Source organism: Nymphaea colorata, chromosome 2 (assembly GCF_008831285.2).
Source record: "Nymphaea colorata isolate Beijing-Zhang1983 chromosome 2, ASM883128v2, whole genome shotgun sequence".
Classification (NCBI taxonomy): Eukaryota; Viridiplantae; Streptophyta; class Magnoliopsida; order Nymphaeales; family Nymphaeaceae; genus Nymphaea; species Nymphaea colorata.
The window spans coordinates 11653540-11664994 of NC_045139.1; the positions used below are offsets into that span (position 1 = coordinate 11653540).

The 11455-nt window shown below is 35.6% G+C and overlaps 1 protein-coding gene across 1 annotated transcript; it reads right to left on the bottom strand.

Moving 5' to 3' along the window:
• On the bottom strand, positions 1–9891 carry LOC116246708 (18S rRNA (guanine-N(7))-methyltransferase RID2). The gene is made up of 9 exons (XM_031618535.2): positions 9611–9891; positions 8090–8165; positions 7885–7968; positions 7737–7792; positions 4901–4957; positions 4022–4071; positions 3774–3926; positions 2239–2371; positions 1–444 (listed from the first exon to the last, which is right to left on the bottom strand). The coding sequence occupies exons 1-9, from the start codon at positions 9707–9709 to the stop codon at positions 280–282; spliced, it is 873 nt and encodes a 290-aa protein (XP_031474395.1). The 5' UTR covers positions 9710–9891; the 3' UTR covers positions 1–279.
• Positions 9892–11455: the final 1564 nt, after the last annotated feature.

The window sequence follows — 11455 nt, forward strand, 5'->3', positions numbered from 1 at the left end:
TGATGGAAATGCTACACAATGACAAATTTCCCAACCTTCTAAACCAATCCCTAGAGCACATCCGTGCAGCAGCAAGTTGTGGTTCTACAAAATTTTTGCTCATTGGATAACCGATACCATGATAAATTACAATCTGATTCACAATCAACATTCCCTTGATTATGAGGACTAATAAGCTGATTTCGTAGACTGCAAAAGAATCAGACTAAAGCAAAAGGCAGTGGCTGGTAAAAGGTAACATGAGTGATGCTTAAGAGGAACACACATACAGAAGTTGGATTAAAACCGGGTTTTTCTTTTGCGACCAGTATATCTAGTGTCTGGAGGCACAGTATGCCCTTTTCGTCTCATCTGCTCTTTCTTCTTCAACAGCCACTCACGTCCTTTTCCTTTCTTTGTTATTTTCTGTTTCTTCCGTGGTCTACGTCTCTCAGCAACATTAACCTATAACCAAAAAAATGGCAGAAATATTGCATTTTATGGCACAATCTAGGCATAAAAATCCAAGAACTAACTGAATCAACTCAAAAGCATGTGATATACAACCATTCATACACAATGAAAATTCTCCCCACAAAGTATCTGGGTCTCCATAACAAGCATCGACCAATGAGTATTCTATGTTAAACTATAAAAAGCTTGAAGTTTTAATTGATTTTCTCGATGATATGCTCTTAAGTGTATGAACGACGGACAAAAAGTGTATCAGACTCAAGGATCCCAAACTAGTTATTCATTTCAAACTGTTATTCGTTTGGGGTGGGATCTAGAGAAACTCAGATGACTTGAAAGTCAACTTCCGAGGTTCACCATATACGGTTTAAGGATTACTAAAGGGGTAGGAAAGGAGAGAAGGAACACAAGGTTGTCAAAGAAAAAAAAAATGTGTCGTTGCAGAAGCATTTATAAAGAAACACAGCTTGCAAACTACCAAGTACACGTACAGACTATGTGAAAGGACTATTCTTCTATACAAATAGACAAAATCAGCAAATATGAATGCTAAGCACATCAGAAGATAAATCGATTCCATTTCCAGGTTGAATGCAAATACAAGATTTCTCAGATAGCAGACATTCCACAAAGATTCATTCCATTTCAGGCAGAAAAATCTCTTGGTGAAACCTGCGTCCAAAAACCTTTTTAAAAAATATTCAGTTTTCAATTCGCAGCTTTCGAGATGAAAGTACAAACTAGTGATATACTCAATTTATGCAATCACATTCTAAAGGTGGTTACCAAATCAAAGCGACATTCAAAAGTTGTACCTACTGCAACCAAACATGTGGCCCTAATGTTCCTGTACCAAGTGAACCATTGAGTAGGGGTACAGTTCTTTATGCAAATAAAAAAGACTCTGGTTTTTAATTGCTTTATACTGGTAAACTTAATTTTATATTCTAAGTTCATTTTTAGTCTTTAAGTTCTGAAGCGCCTAGTCCCACCCAAACCCTGAGGTCCCAATCTAAGCCATTTTAAGGGACCGCAGAGGGAGATCCATCCCATTAGTTGTGAACCCATATGGGCTAGTAACTTAAAGTCTTTAACCATACCTGAACAAGAATGAAGGTGTGCAAAGTTTGGGTCCATTTCTGACAATCGACTATAAGTGGATCTGGCTATGGCCTGAACAGATTGATACCCTCATGGTCCCACCATTTCCAGTGCTACATGCATACCCAAGTCAAATTTCGTTGGAACTGGATGTAGTCTAATAATAACTCTCAAAAAGATGGACCCACCAGACAACAGAACCAGTCCCAGTTATACGCCTACATATGACTGCTAAGGCCTGAAATAGGTTGATGCCAAAAACCCCTTACCCTGATGATCCCATAATTTCCAGCTATATATACATCCAAATCAAAACTGGTTGGATCTAGATGTAGTCTTGTAATAACCAAAAATGGCTGTAGAACCTGTAAGAACGAGTCCCAGTTGTACATTTACTTATGACTGCTATGGCCTGAACAAGTTGACAACCAAGCTCCTTAATGTGATGGTCCTATAATTTCCAGATACATGACTACCCAAGTCAAATTTGGTTGGATCGGAATGTAGCTTGTAATCACCAAAAAAGGACCAAGAACCAGTTCCAATAATCCACCTACTTACAATTTATCAAACACCATTTAGTAAGGCTTTTTAATCACAATATAAGACACATAGATGTCCATTTTGTGTGAAGATAAGTGCAAATAAGTACAGTAGGGAAATATTAGTAAATCCGCCCCTTACAGTTCCATCATCTTCATCACTGCTACCCTCCTCACTGCAACTCTCTCCATGTTCGCCTTTGGCCTTTGGAAGAGTTGTAGTTATAGATGGTGGACCACATATTAGACAGAGGAAGTATTTCTTGGCACGAGTACTGTATAAACAACAATATTCATGTAAGAATAGGACATTTTTCACCAAAAAGTGATAATGATACAATCAAACAACAGGTGAAATAAGATAAAAAGTTTAGATCACTGGGAATATAACTGCAAGCAACAGATAGAGCAAATAATTAAAATTCTAAAAGCCACTTATAATCAGTCTTAACGGAATGCTAGCATATAAATTAAAGATAAGATCCTCCATATCCCCAAAAAAAATCTCTTATTGCAATTACATGAAAAGTTTACTTAGTACCTCATGTTCACATCCCCACCTCCCCAAAAATGCAGTCAAAAGCATTACATGATGGACCTTCAAAATGGACTAGGTGAGGCAAAGAAAAAAAGTCCGAAATCACGAGTTTTGAATTAATTTTCTTATAAACATAACAAACATCCAAAATACATAATAGAATGTTAAAAGAAACCCCAAAAAATTAGAACTTAAACAAATTTTTTTACACAACCTCAGAAAAACGTGATACTTTCATTTCGTCATCAATTTTGTTTTTCCCTCATTTTCCCATTTTGGATGTCATATTTTGAAATAAAAATTTGCTAATATCTATGACTGCAATACATACATACATACATACATATATATATATATATATGCATATATATAGATATATAGTAAAACAGCAAACCAATATATAACAACATTAACAAAATATATAGAACATAACAGTATATAAACAGTAAAAGAGAGAAAGAGGCTAAAGAAGAAATAGAAAGGAAAGAAGAAAGGTGCGATCAAAAATAGAATGTAAAGAAAAACAAAATAAGAAAAAAGGGCAGAAAAACTTTTTTTAAGACATTTTTCTCATTTAGCACCTAAAAGACCAGCCTAGGTGCTTGGCTGGATAAAGCAAGTTTTTATCAAACACCATTATGCAAAAAATTCAAGTCCCAGAGAATCAGAAACAGAATAACAAGTTCCAGCAGTCATTTCTACTATTGTAAGTATGAAGAAATAAGAAACATGGTGTGACCATATACTCTATCTCCATATTGCAAATCTCATATCCAATAAAGACCTAAAATTGGAAAAAAAGGAGAAAAATAGTGACACTGATAGTCAGCTGTCATTTCTCTTCCTGAAGCTTAATAACAAATCTGCTTGCATGTCTACACTACATGTATTTCAACTAGACCTGCTAACAAAACATGAAACCAGCATAAACAAAATCAACGAAAAGATCTACTTCTCCGAAGTGGACAATAACAGGAATAAATTCTTAAATGCAAAATCAACATACTAGAAATAAAGTAATAAATTTTGCCAACCTCCAAGCAAAGCTTCTAAACACACTTAATTTTGGATAATCTATTTCACTAAGGAGATAAATGCACGTGCATGCAATTCTTCAACGTGTAGGCACAAACACCTACCTGTGTGGATAATCAACAACAAGACCACCTGCGAAACCTGCAGCCATTGCAGCAGTAGTGATCATCTCAAGTTGAGCCTGGTTTTCAGGATACAGTTGTAATGCTGCTCTTGCTCCCCGAGTAAGGCATCTATACAATGAACTGAAAAATGACCTGCAAAAATTCAAGGAAGAGCAGAAAATATGATCCATTCATTCCTTAAAGGAAATCCTGAATGTGATGAACAAGTGATCATTATAGAGGCTCACTTCAGTCTCAATCTTGGGTTGTTTACTGTTTTGTCAGCATTGCATAGCCACTGCTCCAATCACAACAAATATAGGCGAAGTTAAATGGATGACATTGGACATATGATGATATGAAAGGTGAAGTAAAGTGTGCAAAATTTATATGTAAATACCTACATGTTTTAAAAATTTAAGTAAAAGGGATACACAGCAGTTTACAAGACTAGACGCAAAAGAACATTGCCCATAAATACCAAAACAGCTACAAGCCAAAAGTGAAAAGTTGAGCTTATGATATCAATGATCATGAGAACTTGGGGAAAAAAATTCAAAAGATATATAAAATGATGAGAAAGCAGATAGATGACATTGAAGTTTTGCCAAAGAACACGAAAACTTAGGAAAAAACATTCAAAGGATATAAAATCATAAGAGAGAAAAAAAAAAGGTGGGAAGAGACAGTGGAATGGAATGAGAATATCTTTCCACTAACCTATTCACAGCAAGGTATGGATGTTTGATGGCTATCTATAGGGATGGATGTTTACAATGTGTACTTCATAGTTCAAACATGCCTGACTGCAGGATTTTCCATATATAACAAACTCAAATAAAGTTATTTCTTCACAAAATAAAGGAACCATAATGAGCAAATTGAATGCACAAACTCCAGATAACGAATTATATCATCTCCTAAGTTCCTAATTATGGCCAAATTAGATATGAAAAATTTTCCGACAACAAGAAGATTAGCTTGCATATGCACTGTTTTTTTACCCAATAGCTTCTCACAGTACCAAGCTCAAATGTTGTCCATAGTGCAAAGATGAGACATGATAAAAGATCAGTAATTGAAATTGATTACTCAAACCATTCAGTAAATAAGCTTTACGCCTTTACCTGAATCGCAGAGATACTAATGGCACCGTCAATGACTCCATGCCGCAGACCCAAACCCTGCCAAAAGAACACAAACTTAGACACATTATAATATGCCTGTTTTTTTGGTGAACCTAAACTACCATGCTATTACCATTTCAAGCAGCCAAGTGAATATCATTAGAGGTGATACTGCTATAGGTTAAAGCATTTTTGTGAAAGAAGGGAACATTACGCATAGAAGGTGATCAAAAGAGGATGGCATATTCTGAAAAATTGCCAACACTAATTTAGCTTACTTTTCCTCTTTCTTGGAAGAAAGAAGAATGCAGTTAGGCAAGGGTATAATAATGCGTTTACTAACACAAGCACATAGAAAACTGCCTTAGCAGAAGGTCCAGTTTGAATTCTAATAAAAAGTGAAGGGCTGGGAAATGGAGGATTCTCTAGAATACCATAACAAAGTTAAAATATCAATAAACTTTTAAACATGTGATAGAAATGGCTAAACTATACAGGTTTCAAGATTGACTTTCAGGTCATGACATGATCCAGTCGCTCGTAAACTACTACTAACTAAATGTTACAACTACAGTTAACAATATAGCACGCATGGTCAGGATAATTTGAACAAATAATGCTAAATTGTCATGGCATTTGCATGCCAACAGATAGGACTGATTAACCACACGGTTTCCCCAGTCTATCCTTGCTAGGGAGATCATGGTCCTAGCACAAAATCCAGATCCAAGAAAGCAAATGAAGAGAACTGATGCAACTCTCATCAAGCAAAGACATATCAGGATTGATTAAACAGAATACTTGAGCGCAGCTGCTAAATAGGTCCAAGTCCACTTGACCCATCCCTTACCATAGAAAGACCAGAACACCTGATATGACCGTTGCTCTACTGATGCCAAGTAGAAAGGAAACAAAGTTACATAGCATTGTGCTCCTAGGGATGAAAGAACTAGCATACGAACTATGAGTATGGACAAACTAATTTGAAAATTGACTCACAGAAGCCTTATATTGACATTTTATTATAGATTATATTGCATTAAAAAGGTTTTCTAATGTAAGAAATCAAAAAATAATTTCTTCTTTCAAAATTTTAAAAATTCATGGCAACAGGAAATCTTCAAAAAATTTATTATCTTGCAATCATAGCTACAAATATTGTTCTCGGGTTTTTATCAGTGACTTTCTTCTCGAGTATTTATCGGCAAAAATGTTTTTTCTAGGAAAATGTCAGAAATTTTTAAAAAAAATCAAAATATTAGGTAAAAATAAAAAAACTAATAAGAAGACATAAAAACTATCTAAAGTAATAAGCATCATGCTGCATCTAGGAGGTCACGTTAAATACATAAAAGAAGAGGAAATAAAACAATGAAACAAAAGTTTTTAAAAATGATAACATAAAAAATGAAAAAAATAAATGAAAGAATTGTGATAAAAACATGATAAATTAATGTTTAAGGTTTTTTTTTCAAAATATCATGCATTTTCCTTTTTTCATTTTTTTTCTCATTACTATCATGATATTTGGAAACATCACAATATTCGTGGCTATACTTACAACTTAGCAGTCATATCTGCACCACATGCAATTTCCTTCGATTGTCTTTATCATGACATTATATTGTTATCTTCAGAGTTTCGTTCAAGCAAGGAGAACTTGAGAATTCAAAAAAATATTTAAGAAACAATTAAAATATATATAGCATTTTGAATTTTTTCCTGACTTTCTAACAAAAAATTGATAAAAGATAGATATTAAAATGTCGAAATAAGCATTAAAAAATAAAACATGTACAAAAATAAAAAAAAAATGTGAAGAATGCAATATTTTTGTTGGCCCATTTTCTCAAAATATGACAAAAAAAAATTGTTTGTCCTTATTTTCTCATTTCAATGCAAAGTTTTGAAAAAAATGGCAATATTTGTGACAATGCATTATTATTATGAAATGGTGAGAGCCTTTACCATTCTGGAAAAAAAAAAACAAAAAGCAAATTTGGTTGCATGTATTTTATACTTCGCTCACAGTGGTAAAATCAGGCCAAGTAAAGAATTCCAGTAAGCCTCAACTAGGCCCTACCCATGTGAGACCATTTTAGGCTCTCAGACAGGCTGCACTTGCAACACCTATCCACTGCTTCCTAAGCTGGCCGTGCAAAGCATTTATATTGACATCCATTGCTTTCCTGAACAAATCCGGGGAAAAAAAAAAGGAAGAAACTAACAAGGCCATTTCACAAGATGCATGGTAATTAGTACTTGCTTTCTGCTTTTCTTAACAGTAAAAGACTAGAAAGGAATAAATTTATCTAACTTTACAATCCATGATTATGTTCACAATAGCAGGAGTAGAAAATTAATCTTGTTTTAGTTTTACAACCCATCTTTCATGAGAGTCAGCTGGAAACATAAGCAAGTCTGGCCAATAGAAACCATCATCGTAATAGTAAGGTAACACAAACTAAAATAAAATGCTCTAAAGTTATAGTTGGTGCACCCGTAGTTAAGGCTGGAACTGGCTAAACACTGACTCACAATCAGTGAGTTGGCACAGCAACTAGTTCAGGTGAGGTCATAATCTCATACAATGTGTTTTCTCTGTTGAGCACAGCTGTATCAGCAGAGAACTATACATATGGAACACAACTTCGTATTGGCAAGTAGGTACATTATACATATATATGTATATACACACACACACACACACATATCAATTATAATCTCCAACTGTTTCATGTATTATGGATGAAAAAATCAAAAAGCAGTACTCAACATGCCACATAAATATACACATAACACAACCAGATATAGAACACTGGAAATCAAGACTTACCTGACCAACATCTGATAGCAAAAGATCTCCCTCTGTTTCACGTTCCAGAGCAATATCTACCATAGTAAGAAAGGATCAGTGGTACAAACCAAATAAGTGAATATTGCACTAAACAACAGAACTGGAGAAAATCAACAAGATCATATACCAAGCATTGACTGTGATATATCCAGGCCAATCCAGTGGTGCCCACTCTCAGAAAGAGTCTCTCCACTAAGCCCTGACCCACACCCTACATATAACAGGATAGAACAGTCAGCCGCCCACACTTTTCAGAATGATACCTGACTTTCACAATTGCCTGATAAAAAATGTTGCAGAAAAGAAAAGAAAAAGGGTTTGCAAAAGCTCACCAATGTCAAGCAAAATCTTAGGCACTCCATCGTCAGGCAATGCAAGAAGCTCCAATGCTCTCTCAGAAAGTTTTGCCTGACATTGTTTTAACAAGGAGAAAACAAAACAGACACAAAAATAGAGATTTAGCATTCCATCAGTCAGAAGTAAAATTTATCCCAGAGTCCATTTGACATCAATTCAAGGAAAACAAGACAAATAAGTTAGTATATATAATGTGATCAGAAATGAGTAAGTCCAAAAATATCTTGAAAGTTGAAACACTAGAGAATCAAACAAATTTCATGCTCGTAATAGCTTGCACAACACAAAAACAAGGTCTCTAGATTAAGCTACTTTTTGTTATCCAAAGCAGAGTACTACTCAGATGGAGTATTGGCATAGTCTACTTCAAATGCTTGGCCACAAAGTTGCAAAACGTCCTGTACAAGCACCAAAACAACAAAAAATGATATGCCTGACTACACCAACTTGCACGTGAAGTCCGATTTCCAGTAACCCATCCTTATGTACACATGCATGAATAGACAGATATGCTCAGGTCCCCATTGTTTTGGGGAGAAGCAGTCTAATTAAAATGAGCAAACCCTACTTTGACAATGTGAAACACCACAACAACCACATACTTTTGCATTGGTGTCACATTCACAGTATAACCACCAGCACCACATCCTTTTGCATTGGTCTCACATTAACAGTATAACGAAAGCAAATAATGAACACATGTAGTCCCTGATGGTGTTCCACATAACCCATAAGATGACCTGATCTGAATTCCTTTATGACGAATCCAATGTCACTGTCTTTTTTTTTTCTTATAAATCTTTTTCTTCAGATTAATTTTGTTTGACTCCATTTTATTTATCTCTTTACACATTATTTCTTCCGTTCATCCCCGTACCACTTGCCATTTTTTTTCCTTCCTTTCATCTTCCCACACTAATTAGCATCATCCCCGGGTGCCGAAAAGATGCCTTAATGGCCTTCCTTCTCATTCTTACTCCACACGTTAGTAGTGTCTTGGAGAATTTTATGAACACTAGTTCCGCTTCTATCTGCACTGGATGAACCTTGCTTCTGAATGATAGTAAGGCCATAAGACAAACCTGCCCAGATGTCTTCCAACCGAGGAAACATTCTTTTCTCGTCAAACTTCGCACAGTGTAAAAACAAGCACCATAAGGTTCACACTTTCAATGACGTCATCCCAATATCCAATATAAACGCCACGGGACAAAAAAGAAATCTAAAAGCATTAATGTCGCTAAAACATACTCTTCTGTTGGATTGAAAATATAATCTCGATATACTCTACTATTATTAAATTGAAAAAATAATATAAGATCTCCATAATTCAACAGAACCAAGGAGAGCCAAAAAGAAATAAAACGTTGTCAGATCTCCAGTCCTAATGCACGCAATCGTGGACGACAACCAGACAGACATAAACTAAAGCTGGAGTACAAGAATTCACAGGAAACCAAAACGAAAAAGAAACACGTTTCCGGAAGAGAATAAACCTGGATCTCGATTATTCGGGAAGACGTCGTATACTTCCGGGCTTCCGTGTCATTGTAGAAGAACTCTGGTGGAGCCTGCAGCTCCGGGCGAGACGACATCCTTCCCCTAAGAAAACGAATACCTCACAACCCTAACCCTATAGTCTAATTGAATAGTTCAACAACCTTGAATCTCTGGAGAGCGCGATGGCCTCCTGAAACCCTAATTCCGGGATAACAAGTAGAGAGACGACTCGGACATAGACTTAGGGCTTTAGGCTGTTGCGCGCGAGCGGGAAGGCGCTCCAACGGGATTCTATAGATGCCTGCATACTTTACAGAATAAGCATGCAACTTAGTGTGTATTTTCGTTGTGGCGCCTACACATTTGCTACTTTCAGGACAATAACATAACCTTATTACTTTTAGCTTTCACTTCTCTTCCCTTTTCTTTTCTCTTTTTTCTTTTTTTGTTTGATGATGAACACTTCAAGGACCAAAACTGGTTCATGTTTTACATGGAAGAAGAAAATCAAACTGACTGAATGTAAGCCTTGTTTGCAATGTTTTAGAAAGACGACACAATGAAAAAATCTCAGTGACGTGTTTTTTATTTTTTCAGTTAACAGATTCATTAAGTTTTCTCAATGTTTTGGAACAAAGCAGGTTGCTTGCTTGGCTCCTAATACAAGATGGGGTGTTGGGTGCTAGAAACGAGCAAAACTACTCTTGATGATAAACTAAGGTTGCAGTTGTTTAGGATATCAGATCAATGGATTTAACCAAGGTTGGACCTTACGGTCATGTTTGATTATCTCAGATTTGAGATCCGCAGTTTTCAATACCGACTCCCCTCCCTCCCACCTGATTTCAAATCCATGCTTTTTAACAAAGTGCGGATTTGAAATCAATGTTAGGAGTGAATGCTAAAATCAACAGTTTGATACAACTATAGATTTCAGCTATCATGGATTTGAGATTCCCTCTTACATGAGATTCATGGAGAATCAAACGCAACCTAATACTATGTATGGTGTGGAACTGTGGATTTAAGATCCATGCTATTGAAATCCCATGTTTGTTTGAATTAAGAATCGAACTTAGCACAACTTTTAAATCTTCCACATATCCTCATGTCCGAAACTGAAAGAGTCATAGATGTAGATTTTTTATTAAAAAGACAAAAGATATTCCTCTGTTAAAAGGGTAGGATAAAAGTTCCTACGTTATCCACCTAACACCGAAACCGGTCTCGTATGAACCGGCTGACATGAAATTTGTAAATTTAGCATCTATGGTCTAGTGTTTATGAGCAAGAAAATTTCTGGCGTTTTTCCTTTTAATCACCAAGAAATTATTTCTAAAACATATTGTTTTCAGGTGGAAAAACTTTGCATGAAGTGTCTCCTGCTGGTGGTTACTTAGCATCCTAAACTTAGCTAGCCACAACGAAAGTGGTTTACGGCTTTTTTTTTTATGTTTGTTTAAGTTGAAATGGCACTATTTTAAAGGCAAATTAAACGTTATTCAAGCATCAAATTTGAAGCTTGTCTCGTGGAATTATAATTGTTAAATGCCTCCACATGACTCGATTTTTTCAGCTAAGCTCATCCTTTTACCAGAGAGGCTATAGATTGCCTCTCGAGGGCTAGGCTGGACATGCATACTTGCTTCCAATATGTAAATGAAGATTCCAATGTTGAGATGAAATAAGAATTTGAGAACGAACCACTTAAAATATCATCTTGGATTTTTTTTTTTTTTGAAGTTACAAAAACCATTCAAGAAATGAGCGATTAACAAATTGGCGCTCAATTTTTCAACTTAATCGAGGTGCAGAACTTAATCAACACGAAAAACTGCATT

Excerpts from the sequence above, each read along its gene's own strand:
- LOC116246708 (XM_031618535.2), bottom strand. The coding sequence starts at position 9,709 with ATGTCGTCTCGCCCGGAGCTGCAGGCTCCACCAGAGTTCTTCTACAAT. Across the intron at positions 8,166-9,610 it reads CCCGAATAATCGAGATCCAG|GCAAAACTTTCTGAGAGAGC; the intron begins GTTTATTCTCTT and ends AAACAATGTCAG. Across the intron at positions 7,793-7,884 it reads TATATCACAGTCAATGCTTG|ATATTGCTCTGGAACGTGAA; the intron begins GTATATGATCTT and ends TTACTATGGTAG.